General features: G+C 44.1%; 2 protein-coding genes across 6 annotated transcripts in view; one reads left to right on the forward strand and one right to left on the reverse strand.

Annotated features, from left to right (window-relative positions):
* Positions 1 to 1,021: 1,021 nt before the first annotated feature.
* Positions 1,022 to 7,823, reverse strand: GTF2H5 (general transcription factor IIH subunit 5). Its single transcript, XM_047769844.1, has 3 exons — positions 7,743 to 7,823; positions 6,529 to 6,601; positions 1,022 to 1,361 (listed from the first exon to the last, which is right to left on the reverse strand). The coding sequence occupies exons 2-3, from the start codon at positions 6,561 to 6,563 to the stop codon at positions 1,181 to 1,183; spliced, it is 216 nt and encodes a 71-aa protein (XP_047625800.1). The 5' UTR covers positions 6,564 to 6,601; positions 7,743 to 7,823; the 3' UTR covers positions 1,022 to 1,180.
* A 64-nt stretch (positions 7,824 to 7,887) lies between these two features.
* Positions 7,888 to 20,845, forward strand: part of SERAC1 (serine active site containing 1) — a 65,759-nt gene continuing 52,801 nt past the window's right edge. For 2 of the 5 annotated variants that reach the window (XR_007133485.1, XM_047769840.1), the window contains exon 1: positions 7,888 to 8,022. The gene's annotated coding sequence lies outside the window, so the exon portion shown is untranslated. The other 3 variants (XM_047769842.1, XM_047769841.1, XM_047769843.1) reach the window with 3 other exon arrangements.

Raw genomic sequence — 20,845 nt, forward strand, 5'->3', positions numbered from 1 at the left:
AGCTGTACCAATAACTCAACAAAATTGTTTGCATTGTTATGTGAAAATCAAAATTGTGTGGTTTGAGTTACATGGGGGAGAATCATGATAAATATACATGACCATGGAAAGTTCCAGCTTCAGGAAGGTATGTTTAAGTGGGTAAGTGCACAGATGCTCTGAATAAACATCCCTTAAGGAGGCAGGTAAGGTGGGTTTGATGAGAGTCTACATAACATCACGAAAGTTCCCTTTTCTCTTGGAAAATTCCCACCACAGAAACCCATCCTGGTAACACCAGCTTCAGGAAGGGAAGCAAAGGCCCTGTCAGTGTCACTGTTTCTGCCTTCATCAACCATAGGACTGTGTGCAATGTGTCTTAATCTGATCATGCCACTGTCCCCAAGACTGACTCTGCTTCTGTTTCTCCCTTTCTTTGCAGATAAGTTTCAACAGGGATTCTTATAGGTAGTAAGGCCCAAGTAAAACTGATTTCCTAATGAGAGCACTTGCCTTGATGGGAAAATGTGACCAACGAAGTCTGAACAAGGAAAGACTAAATTGCAAAGCAGCATGTACTTTTCATTTTGGTTGTTTCTAACCCTTCGTGCTTTTAAAAAACTGTATTTTCAGGAAAATGCAAACTGCAGTTCCGTGACTTTTTTCTACATCTTCTTTACCAGTAGAGCTGGCTGGTATGAAGGCATTATTTCTAAGGCATACATTTACCAAAGTTCCCACCTTGGCATATTTGTCCAAACAGTCTATTTGTGAAGTTTCCAGTTAAACCACACCCACTATAAAAACCCCTCAATTACTAATAGGGACAAAGAAAATAAATATCTCGGTTAGACTGGTGATTTAAATGCATATTCCATTATATTCTTAATGTATTAAATTGGCATTAAAAAGGTAAGAAAACCAATTACATTTATAGTATAATAAAGGATAATAAAAACCAAATTGCAGCCAGCTGTTAAAGCTTTTTTTTTTTTTTTAATTTAAATTTTAGGATCTATGTACCAAAAAAAACAGAAGAAAGTCAGTTCAGGGCTTTTTTATGAACAAATGATACCACAGTCTTGCCTGTCGCATGCTTCCAAGCAATTCTGTAAATCTAACCAGTTACATAAGCTATTGAACAGTGAGACTCTGTCACATTCGTTACTTTTAATTCCTAAGTGGTCAATATCTACTGTTTTCACTTCTGGGTAAGAGAAAAGGCATTTTGGTCCATCAATTCACCTACTCGCTCCTGGAGGACATTAACCAACTCTGCTATTACGAAGACGTGCGTGTCATCTATGTCCTGAATGATGAACTTCTTCCCTAGGGCATTGGACTCATCCAAGTACAGCAGAAACTGCTTCATGGCTGGGTCACTGGAGAGACAAACACAGGATGAGACACTTTACTGTTAAATTATACCACAGACCTGGACGATGAGTTTTGAACATGTAGAATTTTTAGGATAATTTAAAAAGCTCTGGGAGTTCTCATTGTGGCTCAGCAGAAAACAAATCTGACAAGGAACCATGAGGCTGCAGGTTCAATCCCTGGCCTTGATCAGTGGGTTGAGGATCTGGTGTTGCCACGAGCTGTGGTGTAGGTCGCAGATGTGGCTCGGATTCAGCGTTGCTGTGGCTGTGGCACAGGCCGGTGGCTACAGCTCCGATTCGACCCCTAGCCTGGGAACCTCCACAGGCTGTGGGTGTGACCCTAGAAAAGACAAAAAAAAAACAAAAAAACCCAAAAAACAAAAACAAACAAAAAGTTCTAATCTGTTACCCAATCCCTCTCTCCCTCTTTGCCTCAAGTGCTAATGATTAATAGACACAGCTTCATTTAAGAGAAAGAGGCCAGTGATGAGATTTTAAAAGAATAATTTGTTGCTGACAAGTAATGTTCAAAGCTTCATAGTTAACAGGGACTTGAAGCACAGCCCCCTTAACTGATTTTTAACAATGAACTTTCTTGTCCATGGCTATTACACTTGGGAAGCCAATGGTTTTCACTAACTTGCCAACGACTAATTTATAAAACCAGAGAAATAGTCACTCTGATAAAGCAGGGTGTACAGCAAAGGTTAGATCTGGGTTCAAGCCCAGATTTATCATTTACTTGTGTGACCTTAATACATACTTAACTTCCTAAAGCCTCAAAGTGAGCCTACAAAACAGAACTGCTATATAAATTAAAGGAGAGAAAAAGCCAAAAATGGTGTTTGGGAGTTCCCGTCGTGGCACAGCAGAAACGAACCATGAGGTTGTGGGTTTGATCCCTGGCCTCGATTAGTGGGTTGAGGATCTGGTGTTGCCGTGAGCTGTGGGGTAGGTCGAAGATGTGGCTCGGACCCCATGTTGCTGTGGCTGTGGCACAGGCCGGCAGCTGTAGATCCACTTGGACCCCTAGCCTGGGAATTTCCACATGCCATGGGAGCGGCCCTTTAAACAAAAAAGGAAAAATAGTGTTTGGCTTATAGCACATATTCAAGTCTTCTTCCCCTTCCCTAAAATTCTGCACCTCATAGGCCTCAATTATAATTTAGAATCTTTAAAGGAAACTCTAACCAAATCTCCTTGAGAATACTGAGCTCAAAAAGAGACCTAAATTCAATTATTTTTATTTGTGGCTTTTAGTTTGGAATGAATAGGACAGTCATAAAGGCAAGAGGGATAAAATTTCCCAGATTTACAGAAATGTGTCTCTTTTATAAAAACCCTGAATCACAAGAAATGATATCCTTTAGACTTAATATACAATAATGTGTTTAGCAAAAGATTAATATAAAACTTTCAAGTTGCTTATAGATTTTTTTTTTTAATTCTTAGAGAAAACAATCTTACACAACCTTGGTTTCCTGAGGGACATCAATGTCAATTACAAAGATATCATTTTTTTTTTTTTTCTTTTCAGGGCTGCACCTGTGGCATATAGAAATTGCGTGGCTAAGGTCTGAATCGGAGCTGCAGCTGCCAGCCTATACCGCAGCCACAGCAACTCAGGCTCTGAGCCCCATGTCTGACTACACTGTAGCTTGTGGCAAAGTCAGATCTTTAACACTGATCAAGGCCAGGGATAGAACCTGCATCCTCATGGATACTATGTTGGGTTCTTAATCCACTGAGCCACAACAGGAACTCCAACAAATTTTTGTTGCTATTGTTGCTTCTGGGTGCACCCATGGCATGTGGGAGTTCCCTGGCCAGGAATCAAACTTGCACCAAAGCTGTAGCATTGCCAGATCCTCAATCCACTGTGCCACATGGGAACTTCCACAAAGTCAACAACTTAATTCAAGAGGGATCAGTGTAATTTACTGAAAACATAGATACATTTTTTTTGTTGTTGTTGCTTTTTTAGGACTGCACTTACTGCATATGGAGGTCCCCAGGCTAGAGGTCGAATCGAAGCTGTAGCCACTGGCCTACACAACAGCTGCAACAACACCAGATCCAAGCCTCACCTGTGACTCTCACCACAGCTCACAGCAATGCTGGATCCTTAACCCACTGAGCGAGTCCAGGGATCAAACCCACAACCTTGTGGTTCCTAGTCAGATTCATTTCCCGCTGCACCATGAACTCCTACTGTATTGTGTTTCTTTCAAGTACAGTTTATAAGTGAAGCTAACAAAGTATTTATTTCAATCACTAAAAGAGTATGGTTCATGGTATATAGGCTTTTAATAAAGTCAAACCTTCCTGAAAAAATGACAGTCTTAATTACTTTCAACAATTTACTATTAAAATAATTTTATTAACAATTTAGGAGTTCCAAAAAAAAAAAAAAAAGAGTTCCCGTTGTGGCGCAGTGGTTAACGAACCTGACTAGGAACGATGAGGTTGCAGGTTCGATTCCTGGCCTTGCTCAGTGGGTTAAGGATCTGGTGTTGCCATGAGCTGTGGTGTAGGTTGCAGACTCGGCTCGGATCCTGCATTGCTGTGGCTCTGGCATAGTCCGGCGGCTAAAGCTCCAATTCGACCCTTGGCCTGGGAACCTCCATGTGCCGCGGGAACGGCCCTGCAAAAGGCAAAAAGACAAACAAACAAAAAAACAATTTAGGAGTTCCCACCACGGCTCAGCGGCAACAAACCCAACTAGTGTCTACGAGGATGAGGGTTTGATCCCTGGCCTTGTTCAGTGGGTTAAGGATTGGTGTTGCCTCGAGCTGTGGTGTAGGTCGAAGACTCGGCTCCGATCTGGAGTTGCCATGGCTGTGGTGCAGGCCAGTGGCTACAGCTCCAATTTGACTCCTAGCCTGCAAACTTCCATATGCTGGGGGTGTAGCCCTAACAAACAAACAAACAACAGTTTAATATGCTGTAAAATGATGTATAATAAAGGTCAGCTCATGTGAGAAATGACAGGTCTTAAACTTAGTTTCTAGTATGTTTGTTATCTTGGGTTCAGAATACTTAGGTTACACTTATCCACTGAAGTATGGCAAAATTCAGTTAAATTCTATAGCTGCAGTATTAAAAAGACCGTGCTAATGTGGGAAACTGATTAGTTCAGAAGCAATAAATCTGCTATTTATCTCTCATGTGGTGACTGTGGTGCCCACTTCACCCAAGGCCCTCAACCTTTTCTATAAAATCTTAACACTTTCTACAAAAATCACACGCTCAGAGATTTCTTAGAAAGACATATTTTATGTGCCAGAATAAACAGTATTTTTTGTTAACCCTTTAAAATAAAATTTGGGTCTAAATAGAACAATGAGGACAAATAAGGACATCACAGAAACTGCTACACAAACATGATACGTCATCTTGTCACTGTGTGTGTAGTACATTCACATTCACAGATGACTCTGATTTTCTCCAGTAATGGGCTGCTATGAAAAGGCATTAGGGTTAAGTGGTTACCAAGACTTTATCTGCAGAAATTTTCTTTCTTTTTTTTCTTTTTTTTTGTCTTTCTTCTAGGGCCACACCTGCGGCATATGGAAGTTCCTAGGCTAGGGGTCTAATTGGAGCTGTAGCCACGGGCCTGCGCCAGAGTCACAGCAATGTGGGATCCAAGCTGCATCTTTGACCTGCACCACAGCTCATGGCAATGCCGGATCCCCAATCCACTGAGCGAGGCCAGGGATCAAACGGGCAACCTCATGGTTCCTAGTCTGATTTATTAACCCTTGAGCCACAACAGGAACTCCTGCAGAAATTTTCTAAATGAAATAAATTTACATACTTTCAATTAGTTGTTTAAAAGTCAAACAACTGAAACTTGACTCACATTCCTGCTTTTAACCAGCACATCAGTGCTTTCAAAGTTTTTGCCATTTACATACTACCCTTGTCAATTTACCCATCTCTTATAACACCTGTATTACATAATACTTAATACTTTTCTCTAAACTTTCTTTAAATCAACTAACATTTAAGCTTAACTTCACGTGGTACAAAGTCACCATTCATCCTGATAAGTCAGTTTTATTTTTTCTCAATTTTCTCAGATAAATTAAACAAGTCATATAAAAAGTATCTTTGTGTTCTATCTCCCCTCCACCCCCAAGTTGTGTTCTTTTCCCAGTCATCTTAAACACCAAGAGTATTCCCTACACCTGGGGAAATAACTGCTAAACGACACATGGGAGGAGAACTTAAAAAAAGGGTCCGGCACTGAAGCAATTCTAATACTAACTGCCTCAAAGCCGTCAATTTGAGATTGAAGACAGTGGAGTGTCCACAGGGCAGGATTCCCAGACGAGACAGAACTGTTTTGGTGGGGCAAACAAGTGCAGCCTAAGCAAGACTGGTCCAGTGGTTCAGGTTTTCAGACCGGGGATCATTTACATTAGCTTTAAGGAGCTCCACTCTGTTGTTTCCGGTTTCCCCTTTGGAATGTTCGCTTGGTTTAAGAAACCTCCAAATGGTTCTTGTTTTTCTTTCACTTTTTCAAAGACCAAAGTTTGTGATGGTCAAGACGTAGGCAGACCCTAAACGGCCAGTCAATCCCTGATGATCTGAGGAAAATGCAAGCACTGTTCATCTAAAAAGGGTTAATTTAACAAATATGATGCTTCTGACCAAAGCTTGTTGGAAATCATGCCTATTACATCAATTTGACAGAGACACTAAAATCCCGCACCATGAAGAAAATTCGGTTTTAGCAACAAAACCTGTCTTGCTTGCTTTTTGTCTTTTGTCTTTTTAGGGCCGCATCCAAAGCATATGGAGGTTTCCAGGCTAGGGGTCCAATAGGAGCTGCAGTTGCTGGCCTACACCACAGCCACAGCAACACGGAATTCAAGCCTTGTCTTCCACCTACACCACAGCTCCTGGCAACGCTAGACCCTTAATCCACGGAGTGAGGCCAGGCATCGAACCCGAAACCTCATGGTTCCTAGTCGGGTTCGTTAACTGCTGAGCCATGAGGGGAACTCCTCCCTTGCTTTTAAGTAAGAAAAATGAAGTTGAGAAAGCTGCAAGACTAAACTCATTCAGATCTTACCAAAAAAAAAAAATATTTTCTAAGAGGTACACATGTAAATCAAGATTCAAAGTGCAGATTTAAAACTCATTAAGTATCAACACTACTAACCATTCTATAAGCACTCCTTTCAAGACGTTGACCATCTTTTCCCAGTCAGAAGGTGCAGATAACCTTTAAAATCCTAATAAAAGGGTAAGGAGACAAAATACAAAAGCATCAACTTCAATATCCTCTTGTGATTTACTTCTGAAATGGGTCAAAAAATTAAATGCCAAGTCTAAACATCTGTCGATGAAAGACATAGCGCTAACACTAGGAAAAATCTTAAATGTTAAGATGAGTCTATTTGGAATATCAACAATGCATAAATCTTACTTGCAAACAAAAATCTACCCGCTGTCAATTCTAAGGAAAACAACAGGGCCTAGACAGTGTGCTCAAGCCAGGTTTAAAACAAGTCCATTAGTTAAGATTTCTTTTCCCACCCAGGAGTATGATAAAAAGTAAAATCCTTGGAGACAAGAATTAGAGAAAGTTAGCTCTGAAAGGGGCCTTAAAAATTACATAGTGGGAGTTCCTGCAGTGGCACAGCGGAAACGAATCCGACTGTACCCATGAGGACTCGGGGTTCCATCCCTGGTCTTGCTCAGAGGGTCGGGGATCCGGCGTTGTCATAAGCTGCGGTGTAGGTCATAGAAACGTCTTGGATCCCGAGTTGTTATAGGCCAGCAGTTGTAGCTCCAATTCGACCCCTAGCCTGGGAACCTCCATAAGCCGCGAGTGCGGCCCTAAAAAGCGGAAAAGAAAAAAACAAAACAAACATATATATATACAGATAGAGAGAGAGAGAGAGAGAGAGAGAGAGAGAGAGAGAGAGAGAGGGAGAGAGAGAGGGGGTCTAACCATCTCCTTTTACAGATAAGATGAAGTGAGGAAGAGATTAAACAGAAGCTCCCTGAAAAATAAAAAAAGCACAATTCATGTCTCCAGATCTTGTATTCCTTTGCCAAATAAAATACGTCCCCCAGTGACGCGCGCTTGAAGGAAAGGAACTCACTGAGCGCACGCCAAGTTAACCCTGAATCTTGTACACTCGGGCGCAAGGCAATGCCCCCACAAAGTAAATCCACGATTCGATTCCTGCGTGGCAGCCGCCTTGCCTCGTCAGGTACGGCCCAGAAAGGGGGGATTCCGCCCTGCACCCCAATACATGAAGGACAGGCTTCTGGGACTTCCCCTCCTCCTCTTTTTCTTCAAGACCCCTAGATCTTCCACGCACCCTACTCTCCTTCCTCGCTCAAAGCGCCACCACCACCACGTACCTTTCATCCAAGGATTCAGCAGCGCCTCGGCGTCGCCTACAGAGTGCGCCTGCGCCGCTTACGTCATCGCGACCGCGATGCTCTGTTGGGTGGAGCGCGCCGGCAGGAGGCGGGGCTCGGGCTGGGCCGAGGGGGCGGGGCTGGGCGCAGTGAGGGCGGGGTCACGTGCCGCCCGCCGCGGGTCGGGGGCGCGGAGTGGGAACCGTAGGGACCTGTACGCTGCCCGCCGACCGAGTCCGAGGTGAGCGGCTAGAGGCGGGGTGAGTCCGCCTGCCTGCAGGTAGGAAGGGAAGGCCGCGCTGGTGGAGGCAGGCGAGGTCCTGGGCGAAGCCGGCAAGGCAGGGAGTAGGGAGGGCGGCGACAGGGCGCGGCTGGTGCGCCCCCGCGAGGACGCGCGCCCCTGCCTGACGCGCTGACCGACCGCTGGGCGTCAGGTGAGGGCCTCTCTCGCGGCCTCCCAGGTTCTCTTTCCTGGTTCTCCCCCTTCTCTGGTTCCTCTCCGAGGCCCAGAGAGCACCTGCGGGTAGTGTCAGCCCGGGCGCGGGGATCACAGAAAGATGCAATGAGGCAGCAGTTTCGTCGTTCGCATCGGAACCTTTCAGACCGCAGCTTCCTAGCTGTGACCAGAGAGGTTGTCTAGATTGAATGCTGATAGGTCTCCACGCCCTGTAACTGTCGTTTTAAAGTGAAAGACCCAGAGCGTTCTAAAATGACTGCCTTCCCCAAATTCGGATCTATAGTCTCATAGAGCTCTCAATTGTTTTTACCAGAGAGGAAATGAGGTTCTTGCTTTCTGTTTCTTAGAAGAAATTGTACTTCTCCCATTGTGTGTTCATGTGGTTTACCAACCAGACTCTTATTTTCCCTTTTTCTGTCCTTCAAGTCTTTCCCCTCCAGTTGGGGCCCATATTGTTGCGCATGCTCGTTTTCTTTTTCTTTAATATGCCCCAGGTGTAGTTCTTCTTAAGTATATTTTCTTTCTTTTCTTTTTTCTTCTCGAATGCGTTCTCTTTCAAGACTGTCTCATCACATCGAACCTCCATTCTTGAGCTCCAGGTGCTGGCCTGCGTGTCAATTGCCTGCATGTCAATGACCTGTGAGAACTCCAAACTCCACCTCTCAAACTGAACTAGTTCTCATTTCACTCTAACTTCAAAACCTGCTTTTCTTCCTATGTTTTTCCAAATCATCTAGATTTAAAATCCCATTTATTTATTCAGCAAACAATATGTGCCAGACCCTGTTCTAGACACTGGGGATGCAATGGTGAACAAGCAACTAATTATAGTGGGGGAGAGGGACCCTAAAATCAGTTAACAAGAAGGTTAACTGATGTGACATTAGAAAAATGCCTGGAAGGGCTTCTTTGGTTAGGAGGTCATCAGAAATGGCCTTCTGTTCAAGCAGATTTCTTTTTTCCTTATTATTACTGCCATTTTGTAGATGAGGAAAATGAGGCACAGAGAAGTTAATTAGCCCATAATCATAGTCTAGTTGTGTTTAAAAATGTACCCGGGGTTTTGTTTTAATCATTTATGGCAATGTGGTAGACAGAACTGCCTTGAAAGAAGAGTTTGGTATTGTTTTCAAGGGCAGGGGGCGTGCCCTGCTTCACAGGAAGCCTGAGGGTTGCTTAGGTAGTGGAAGGGGTGAGGAGAAACTGTGGGCCAGAGCCTTTGTTAGGGTTCTCCTGGGAAGGAGCGGATAAGACAGGGTGGGCAAACTGAACAAGTTCAAGGTTGGATAGATTGATTTTAGCAGCCTCTGGGCTGTAGGGAAGGCCCCTAGTTATCTGATACCTGGTCCTGGGTTGATTTACGACAGGGGGAATATTGACTTGCTAAATCATAGATAAAGGAGGTGTTTGGAAGTAAGGACTAAGGATTGTTTGGTTTGTATATGAATGGTGTATTCACAAGCAGGTTGTTTGCAATTTCTAGAAATTAACTAACCCTGGAAGGGACAGTCACCTTCTGGGTCCCCAAGGCTCCAAGATGTCAAAGCATCATAAAAGACACAGTTAATACAGATTGTTGGTTGACATGGACTTAAAAGTAGCCAGAGTAGTTCTACAGAGAACATTCTTAACCTCTTTTTACTTTGCTTACAAAGAAGCAAAAAGACTTACAGCATATTTCTCATGAGCACGATAAATATCAGATGAAATGTTAGTAGAAGTATCATTAACATGCTTAAGGGACCTCCTATTAATTTAGAATTCTTTTTTTTTGGCTTTTTGTTTGCCATTTCTTGGGCCGCTCCCACGGCATATGGAGGTTCCCAGGCTAGGGGTCCATTCGGAGCTGTAGCCTCCGTTCTACACCAGAGCCACAGCAACGTGGGATCCAAGCCATGTCTGCAACCTACACCACAGCTCACGGCAACGCTGGATCCTTAACCCGCTGAGCAAGGCCAGGGATCAAACCCGCAACCTCATGGTTCCTAGTCGGATTCGTTAACCACTGAGCCACAACGGGAACTCCTAGAATTCTTTTTTTTCTTTAATGATTTTTAGAATTCTTTAAAAATTTTTAATTTAGAATTCCAAACCTACCTGTGTTATGAAAGATTGAAGTATTAACATTTTATTTTATTTTGCTATTGCGATGTAGAAGATTTACAGTATTAGCCTCAGGTGTACAACAGTGATTCATAAGTTTTATAGGTTATACTCCATTAACACTTATGAAATGTTGGCTGTTCGCTGTGCTGTGCAATATATCCTTGTAGCTTATGTATTTTATGCAGAGTAGTTTGTACCTCTTAATCCTCTACCCCTATTTTTTCCCTCCCCCCCTGCCCTTTACCCACTGATAACCACTAGTTTGTTTTCTCTGAGTCTGCTGCTTTTTTTGATATATTCACTAGTTTGTTTTATTTTTTAGGTTCCACATTTAAGTGATATCATAGAGTAATTGTCTTTCTCTAACTTTTCACTAAGCATAATAACCTCCAAGTCCATCCATGTTATTGCAAATTGCAAATTTTTCATTTTTTAAGGCTGAGGGGTAGTCCATTTTTTGGTATGTATATATATATCTGACAGTTTATGTGTGTGTATATTTATATATATTTACGAATAAATAAATATATATACATATATTACATCTTCTTTATCCATTCATCTGTTGATAGACACTTAGCTGTTGTAAATAATGCTTCTGTGAACATTGGGGTGCGTGTATCTTTTCAAATTCATGTTTTTGTTTTCTTTGTATATATACCCAGGAATGGAATTCCCGAATCATATGGTAGTTGTGTTTTTTAGTTTTTTGAGGACCCTCCATACTGTTTTCCACAATGGCTACACCAATTTACATTCCCATAGTGTTCCATTTTCTCTCTAACATTTGTTATTTTTAGTCTTTTTAATCTGTTACACTAATAACAAACTATCAGAAAGAAATTAAGGAAATAATCCCATTTACAATTGCATCAAAAAGAATAAAATGCCTAGGAATAAACTTACCTAAGAATGTAAAAGACCTGCACTCTGAAATGTCTAAGACAGTGAAAGAAATCAAAGATGACACAGATATAAAGATATACCATATTCTTGGATTGGAAGAATCAATACTGTCAAAATGAGTATACTACCCAAGGCAGTCACAGATTCAATGCCATCTCTATCAAATTATCAATGGCATTTTCCACACTGCAGCTCACGGCAACACCAGATCCTTAACCCACTGAGCGAGGCCAGGGATTGAACCTGCAACCTCATGGTTCCCAGTAGGATTCGTTAACCACTGCGCCACGACGATGGAACTCCTCTGTGTGATTGTCCGTTACGTTTTTTATCTGTTTCTTGCTCTGTGCATCCGTTTTTCTCCCAAGTTCTTTGATCATCTTACAACCATCATCCTGAAGTCTTTCTTATATAAATTGCCTATTTTTATCTCTCTTATTTCTTCTCTTGGGGTTTTATCTTGGTCCTTCATTTGGAACATATTCTTCTGCCATCTTTTTTTTTTCTCTAATTTTCTATTTTTATTTCTGTGTAACTTGGTTATGTTTCCCAACCTTGGAGAGGTGGCTTTTTTGTATGAGATGTCCTGTATGTCCCAGCAGTGCAATCCTGTCTTGTCATCAGTGCTGTATGCTCTAGAGGTGTCCCACATGTGGGCTGCATGAGTCCTTCTGTTGTGGTGAGCTGACTACTGCGGCTGGTCTGGTAGGCTTGATTGGGCCCTATTCCAGTTGTTTGCCAGGCCCTGCCTTGTGTGGGAGGCTGCCTGCCATGGGTTGGTAGGGCCAGGTCATGAGGCATTTGGGTGTAGAACTCCAGGGAACTCCAGGGGTGGTGTTGGCTCACTAGTGGGCACATTTGGGATCTGGGAGACCTTGGGGCTGGTGCCTGCCTACTGGCGGGTGATACCAGTTCCTGAACCTCATGGTGACCCTCTGATGGGCAGAGCTGGGTTCTGGTATCTGACTCCAGAGCCCAGGGGTCCCAGAGGTGGCGCTGGACTGCTAATGAGTGGGGTCCTGACACCCCTGGCCATGGAGTCTAGGTTGTCCCAAAGTTTGTATTAACCTGTTAGTGGGTGGGACCAGGACCCAGCCAGTCCCAGGACTGGTGCTGAATTGCTGGTGGTGGGGCTGGATCCATAGGCTGTGGGACTGCAGTTGTCCCATGGGTGCTCTCCACCTATGGGTGGGCGAGGCTGGTCCCTAGGCTAGTGAAGGCTTTATGTTGGGCAGGGCCAGGAATTCTGGGGCTGATGCCTGCCATTGAGGGGTGGAACTGGGTTCTGGGGTGTCTGGCTGCAGGGCCCTGGGTCTAGTGCCTGCACACTGGTGTGTGCAGCCAGATCCTGGGCCCTTAGTGGGCAGGGCTGTAGCCAGGTGTGACTGTGTGCTCAGGAGTCTATCTGCTGGTGGGCAGGGCTGTGTTCCCACCCAGTTTCTTGGCCCGAGGGTTACCATTTCTGGTGCCTGAGGTTGATCAGCTAGAGGGAGGATTCCAAATGGTGCTTTGCCAGCACCAGTATACACGTGGTAGAATAAGCTCCCCCAAATGGCTGCACCAGTGTCTAACCCCCCAGGGTAGGCTGGAGTTGCTTCCTGCCTCCCTGGAGATTCTCCAAGGTCAGCAGATAGGTCTGACCCAGGTTTGTTTCAAATTCCTGCTTCTGCCTTGGGTCTTAGAGCATGTGAGATTTTTTTATACACCCTCTAAGAGTGTGTTACCTAACCAAACTGGGCTCTATTTGTTACAAATCCTCAGTCCTTTTGTTTCCCAAAGGCAAGAGATGAAATGAGAGACAGAGCAGGTTTTTTTTTTTTTTTGCTTTTTTTAGGCCCACACCCCCAGCATATGGAGGATCCCAGGCCAGGGGTTGAGTCCAAGTTATAGCTGCTGCCCTGCGCCACAGCCACACCAGATCCCAGCCGCATCTGCAACCTACACCACAGGTCACAGCAACGCCAGATTCTTAACCCTCTGAGCTAGGCCAGGGATTGAACCCTGAAACCTCATGGTCCCTAGTCGGATTCGTTAACCACTGAGCCACGACGGGAACTCCTCCCAGAGCAGTTTTAAGCAGCAAAAATTCCATTAAGTGAAGCGAGCTAAAGTACACTCCCAAAGAGGAGAGAAGAGAGCAGGCTGTCTGGCTGGAAACCAGAAGCAGCCACACAATGAGCGTAGAGCTAGTTTTTCGGACTAGTGGAAAGTTCCTCCCTGTGTCATTTGGTTGACAAGGTGATTGACAACTTTAGATTATATAACTTTTCTCCTTGTGCACAGGCCCTTACCCCTAAACATTCAGGTGAAACCTGAGGGGTGGGGGACAAAAACCACAATGCTAGTTTATTATAAATATGGCATAATGAACCCCGGTTGTTTTGGGTTCCCTCTTAGGTCTTGGCGTGCCTGTGCAGTTTGGACAGCCCAGCTGTGTTTCGGACCTTCTACTTGGGCCTGATAAGGCCGGCCCTTAACCACAAAAGAGAGGGTCTCTGGGTCTGCTCTGGTCGGTGTCAAGGGGTGGGAGAAGGGGAAAATGACTTTGTCCAGAATGGGGTGGGACCTGCTCATGTCTGCCTTGCTGCCTAACGCGTTCACCCATGCACAGCAAAGCCAGTCTACTGATCCCGGGTTGTGCTGAAGGAAAGTACAGTGTTTTTTGCAACCTACTAAGCAAGGAGTCCAGGTGGATGATGCTCAGAAGACCCCAACTCTGTGATGTCTTTCAGGAAGGGGTTTCAAAGGCAAGGTGGGAAAGAGGCTTATGGGGAATGTGATCAGCTGGCGCACAGTTTTCTGTTTTGTGGGTGGTGAGGTAACCGAGTGAGGCCACAGGGCTTAATATTATCAACCTTCAACCGCCAGGAGCAAGCCCTATTTGCTCACGGTCATCACGAGATGGAGACCTGTTTAGGCTCTGGCTTCTTCGAAACAGCCTGAGGGATGTGCCTTAGCCTTTATCTTTGAGATAGAACTGGGAGTCCTTGAGGCCAATTTATTGCTTAAGTTAAGGTTATTTCTCTGCCTAACCTGTCTTTGTTTCTATATTTCTTAGCTTTTCCCGTCAACTGCTAGGGCTAGTTTCTTTCTCTCTTTACTTGTGGAGGATCTAGGAGGATGCAGAATATTCTAACCACCAGTAAGCGGGGGACACACTAGGCCTTCTGTCATCAGGAAGGCCTCTTCATAAGTCTACTCCACTTCCTCCCCCCCCCCCCCTTTTTTTGTAATTCTCCTCAATCCTGAGGGGAATCGAGGTGATGAGTACTCTGGCTACTTCTTGCTCAATGGGGGTGACATTTAAAAGGGGGGAGGATTTGAAGAGAGAAATTTTTGAGCCTTTATTTCAAGAACACTGTGTCCCACATGGCATTTTCTAATTACTGCAAAACAAATAGAGAAGCCTTTTCTTTCTCTTTCTTGCTTGTTGTCTCCTTCCCTTACAATAATACTTTAGCGGGAAAAATGCTAATGACTGTCAGAAAGAGAGTAGCCATCTCTTTAATCAAAATTTCTCATGTATTGTCACTGGGAACTGTATCTAATCACTTATGATGGAGCTTGATAATGTGGGAAAAAAGAATGTGTACATGTATGTGTAACTGGGTCACCATGCTGTACAGTAGAAAATTGACAGAACACTGTAAACCAGCTATGACGGAAAAAATAAAAATCATTCTTAAAAAAATTTCCCATGTTTTGGAACAGACGAGAAAACCAACCTAAGATTCCTTAACGAGTGTTTACATGGTCTTTTGATAAGTGCTCCATTCTCTTTTCTCCCGTGTCTACCAATAGACAGTTAGTTAGCACTCTCTTGCAGGACCTGCTGGGCTAGTTCAGATTCCGCCCCCCCCCCCCCCCCCCCCCCCCCCCGCCCTCGGGCCAGCTGTCCTCCACTTCCACAGTAGAGTAGGGCTTGGAGGTCGGTTCCAATTTCAGTATACACACTCATCTGTATGTTGTATTCTTTAAATTACAGTTTCCTGACTATACCGTATTCCTGCCACATTGCTGCGTCATTGATATGGAAGGTGTTATTGTTACATACTGCTCAGGCAGAACAACTGTCTTATGACTGATGTCTTCTCAGTAGAACTTTCCTTTTCCATATACCACATGTTATCTGGTATGAGGGTCTTTACAATAGGCCATGTCAGAGTAATATCTGAGTCCCACGGGGTTTCAGGGCATAACCAAATACTGCTTTTCAAAGTGCAACTCAATGCAAGACTGGTGTCCAAATCTGGGGTGCAGTTTCCTTATTCAGCAGGGCCCAAAGGCTCCCCCACAGGCAATATACACTGTCTTTGGAAAAGGCTCCCTATGCCTACCACTTGTACTGCCTGATAGAGCCTCTTTTTAGTAATCCAGGGACCCAAGGCCGTCAAGGCACAAAGCATAAATTACAGCTACTGGAGTTCCTGTCGTGGCATAGTGGTTAACAAATCCGTCTAGGAACCATGAGGCTGCAGGTTTGATCCCTGGCCTCACTCAGTGGGTTAAGGATCCGGCGTTGCCGTGAGCTGTGGTATAGGTCACAGATGCGGTTGTGGCTCTGGCATAGGCCGGCGGCTACAGCTCAGGTTAGACCCCTAGCCTGGGAACCTCTGTATGCCGCAGGTGCGGCCCTAGAAAAGACAAAAAAGGACAACAACAAAAAAATTACAGTTACTGCTCAAAATATCCCATAGTCCATGAGGGCCATAGGTTTTCCAGAGCTTGGCTTTTTGGATTTCTGGCTCCAGTATAGCGGGCCATTGCCTAGATGCTGTTTTGGCTTCCATTTGGATCAGCATGCTTAACAGGCTTTGCTGGCTGTTTGCATAGGTCCATTTTTGCCATTATTTTCTAGGTCTGATTTATGCATTGCCTCAAAGCTTCATTTGTCTCCCAGGCTGCTTTCTAACTTCTCCCTTCTTCCTAAAATAATACCCCTATTAATCCGTCTGTCTGGGTTAATAATAGTTTTCCTTGCCATGACTGAACCCACTGGCACCTGTTTCTGCCTGACTCATCTTCCCTAACCTGGCTCCCAGGTTCCCAGTCTATCTCTTTTTGTTCTCTCAGGTTGTGGCCAGTGTTGCCTGACCAGGTGCTGGTTCAGTTGGGGAGTAATTGCTTGGGAGCAGTTCAGGTTAAGAGTGTTCACCCCAGGAGTTCCCGTCGTGGCGCAGTGGTTAACGAATCCGACTAGGAACCATGAGGTTGCAGGTTCGGTCCCTGCCCTTGCTCAGTGGGTTAAGGATCCGGCGTTGCCATGAGCTGTGGTGTAGGTTGCAGCTCGGATCCCGTGTTGCTGTGGCTCTGGCGTAGGCCGGTGGCTATGCCTCTGATTCGACCCCTAGCCTGGGAACCTCCATATGCCTCGGGAGCTGCCCAAGAAATAGCAAAAAGACCAAAAAAAAAAAAAATAAAAAGTGTTCACCCCAAAGTGTTGGGTTCCCCAGAACAAAGTAGTATGAGTCGTGGTTTTGCTGTAATAAGGGTGGTTTCTATGGTCCATAAGGCCTCCCTAGGGCTTCTCTGGTTTGTCCATTGTTAGTCCTTACCCACCAGGTTACACTAAGTGACTCTGACTAGGGGCTAGCAGAGTCTGGAGGTAATTGTGGGGATGGGGCCTGCTTACAGAAACAGGCCAAGTGTATTATAATAAGAAACAGGTGATAGACTGCCCTTTACCGTTATAACACCCAGAACCCTGTGGAGAAGTCACCATCCAATCCTATTGACACATAGTGATGGCTGGCTCCTCCTGCCAGTTGAGTGGCAGCTCTGAAAAATTACCCCATCAGCCTGGACCCCATGTAGTCAGTCAATCTCAAAAAATGGGTAAAGGGTAAATCTAGATTAGAGTGTGGCTTCAGTTCTGTAGTAGTATAATTGTAGTGAAAGAGTAAAAAGTAGCTTTATCTTGAAAACTCAGAACTGGTCTTAGGGAATAACCTTCAGGATCAAAAAAGATGGGGTTTTTGGTATGCAGATCAGTTGACTGTAACTTTCTATCAGCAATAGAAAAGTTACAGTCATTACCTTAATGTAATGAGCCGTTCCTTTCGTTTCTTATTGTTTTCTTCTAAAGAAGATCCAAGATTCTTCACTGCTCGTGGCAGCAGCTTTCACCTTTGAGTTGTGATGGACCGGAGTTGTCAGGAGGTGCCAGAGGGACCACTCCTTTACCTGAGAGTGGTGGGTCCAAGGCTTAACGCCATCACGTATAACGGGAGGGTTGGTTACTAACAGAACCTGGAAAGGCCCCACTCTGGCAGTGGAAGGGTTTTCTGGGAGTATTTCTTTCCAGGTTTTACAAGGTGCCTTGTCCCCAACCCCCCATTTTATCTGATGATGGGGCATCTGTAGGTTATGTTATCCTGATACTAGCAAATTTATGTGTAGCATTGAGAACGAATCCCAATGTTTGTACATACCTGAGAATATATAAGTCTTTTATCTTCTGATCAGAAGTTTGTCTGCTTAGCTGCTCAAAATAGAGAGGAATGGTCTCCTATACAGTGTCTCATAAGGACTCAACTGCAGTCTGCTTCTAGGGGTCACCCTGATTGTAAGCAGTGCAACTGGCAGTATTTTTTTCCCATGTTAAATTACTTTCTTGACGGATTTTGGCTGTGGTCCTTTTCGAAGTATAATTTATCTTCTCCATTTTCCCAGGTGACCAGGTCTCCGGGACACATGTGCATTCCATTTTATTCCAGGTTGCTCTGAAACCCCTTATGTAATGCTGACAACAGAAGCACTTCTCTTTTCACTCTGAATTGAGCTGGGGAGTCCAAACCTGGGAATTATTTCTCTAAGTAAAGACGTCAACATCTCAGAAGCCCCTGTATCTGATACAAGAATGCTTCCACCCAGCCTGTGAAAGGTCTGCTGCTACCAGCAGATAATGAAAGTTTGCTTTAGTCGTGGACATGCCCACGAAATCTGCCTGCCAGTCTTCCCCTGGACCGTCCCCTACCTCCCCTGAGCGCCCATATCATGGGGAGGAGGCCCGTTTTTTGTGTGATTTTTGACACAGGCCATCCACTTCTGTATAACTCTGAACAGTCTTGTACATAATAGGTCTTTGAATAAAATCTTGTATCCATTGTAGAGTGGTGCTCCTCCTGCAGTGGGTGTTCTGATATTTAGAGCCGAGTACTTCTTTCTTTACGCTTTTAGGAATCAAAACCTTTCCTTGGTTATTAACTAGCTGTGTTCCAGGTTCCAAACAGGTGGGGTTAAATCCCCATTCTCTTGACCTTTCAAGGTTACCAGGTGAGTATTTTGGGCTCAGTTGGTTTAGGCTCACACTCAGAATCAGAGCATGTCCAGAGGAGTTTTAGTTTGGGCCATTTCTTTAGCTGCTTGATCTGCTCTGTTGTTACCTTTTGAAGTTAGACAGATTTCTCATCTCCTGGGCAGTGCATAATTGTTGCTTCCTTTGGTTTTTGTATCACATCTAGCAATCTCAGGATTTCTTGGACATACTTAATTTTTTTACTTTTGGAAATGAGCAGCCCCCCTCCTTCCAAATTCCCCATTGCATGCATTACCAGGAAGGCATATTTTGAATCACTATAGATAATAATCTCACTTTCATTGAGATGCAGGGCTTCTGTGAGAGTGATAATTTCTGCCGTTTTGGAGGAAGTATCTGGTAGTAGGGTTCCTTCCTCTAAGATTTCTTTTAAGGTCACTATTGCATATCCAGCTTTATGGTTAGCCGTATGTGGCTATTTAAAATTAATTACAATTTAAAAAGATTAACTTTTCAGTTCCTTGTCACTCTAGCATATTTTTACAGTAGTAGTGCGGATAGAGAAAATGTTTGTCATGCACAAGTTACATTGGGCTAGAGCAGGTATAGATGAAACAAGGTTGACCATGTATTGGTAATTTTTGAAGCTGAGTAATGGGGTTCATTTTATTATTCTCTCTACATTTGTATACATTTGAAATTTTCCCTGAAAGGAAGAAACAAAGAAAAAGTATCCGTGACCTTTGTGAAGAAAATTACAAAAGATCTAAAAGAAGACATGAAGATATACTCTTCATGAATGAAGGGACTCCATGTGATATTAGTTCTCCCCCCATTAATCTGTAATTCAATTCAGTTACAACAAAAAATCTCAATAGCCAAGATAATCCTGAAAAGAATGGGGGTAGGGGCACTCACTCTAGAAGCTATCAAGGCTTGTTTTAAAGATATAGGAATTAAGAAAAGCATTATGTTATTGACGCAGGATTAGACAAATATATCAGTGGAACAAAACTCCAGAAAGGGATCCTCAGTACGTTAGATCTTGGTGTGGGGAGGAGTCATATCTAATCACTGGGGACACTATGGAGCAGCCAGAAATGTGAGACTAAAACTAGAAGACAGAGTGTCATAGTAGCTAGAGGGGGAAGGAGGGAGTAATCAGATACTTCAGACAAAGTAAAATGAAAGGTGGCCTTAGCAATGAAGATGTCACTCATTGGTGACCTTAGGGAGGGCTCAGGGTCAGAGGAAGACACTCTAGGGAAAGAACCTGAGGAAGGAAAGGGGCCAGTGGCAGTAGCTGGAGGCACTTGGGTACATGGAGGGTTTACATTTTTTTTCCAATTGTTTGGTTTTTGTTTTATTTTTTTTTTTATTTATTTTATTTTTTATATATATTTTTTGTCTTTTTGTCTTTTGTTGTTGCTATTTCTTGGGCCGCTCCTGCGGCATATGGAGATTCCCAGGCTAGGGGTCGAATCGGAGCTGTAGCCACCGGCCTACGCCAGAGCCACAGCAACGCGGGATCCGAGCCACGTCTGCAACCTACACCGCAGCTCACGGCAACGCCGGATCCTTAACCCACTGAGCAAGGGCAGGGACCGAACCTGCAACCTCATGGTTCCTAGTCGGATTCGTTAACCACTGCGCCACGACGGGAACTCCTTTTGTTTTATTTTTGTGTTTTGCTGGGAGAACAGTGGACATCCACTAGAAAGACCTGAAAGAGAGGGAGTGTGTGACGATGAGAAAGGCAGATAATGGATGAATCAGGGTCCCCTCGGAAGTGGAAGACATGAGATCTAGAACATAGATGGTACATTTCCCTTTAAGAAGGGACGAGACCTTTTCCTCAGAAACAGGAAAGAATAATTCGGGTAAAAATCCATTTGGAATCTGGAAAAGGGGATGTAGATAAAGATACGGATGTTGACCATATACGGATTTCCTGTGGCATTAGGAAGCTTAGGCTGGAGGGTGCCTTATTTGCTTGGGTCCCTTTGAGTGCCGGGAGTCACTAGGAGCTGTAGTGCCCTTGGCAGGGAGAGGACAGCAGTGTGTAATCCTGAAGCATTTCTGTTCAAGCATTTCTGTGTAATGAAAGCTCAGAAGAAAGGTATCAAACATTTCTAACTCCATTGATTGTCGTATCTTTTCTCATTCTAAATCACTTTCATTACAGTCTCTGATGTTTATGATTGTGTGTGTGTATTAATGGGCCCCCTTCCCATTTGAATAATTTTGATCCATACCTGAATTGATCCCTGCTTGTAGGTATGTGGGCAGAAGTTGAGGGCTTTCATAGTCTTAATTTTCTGAGTGAACTAATAGGCAGGATCATTGGAGAGGGACAGAGGAGGATGGGACACTTGG

Source organism: Phacochoerus africanus, chromosome 2 (genome assembly GCF_016906955.1).
Source record: "Phacochoerus africanus isolate WHEZ1 chromosome 2, ROS_Pafr_v1, whole genome shotgun sequence".
Classification (NCBI taxonomy): Eukaryota; Metazoa; Chordata; class Mammalia; order Artiodactyla; family Suidae; genus Phacochoerus; species Phacochoerus africanus.

Coding starts and splice junctions, on each gene's coding strand:
- GTF2H5 (XM_047769844.1), bottom strand. CDS start 6,563: ATGGTCAACGTCTTGAAAGGAGTGCTTATAGAATG. Junction 1,362..6,528: donor AAAGGAGTGCTTATAGAATG/GTTAGTAGTGTT, acceptor TTGTCTCTCCAG/TGACCCAGCCATGAAGCAGT.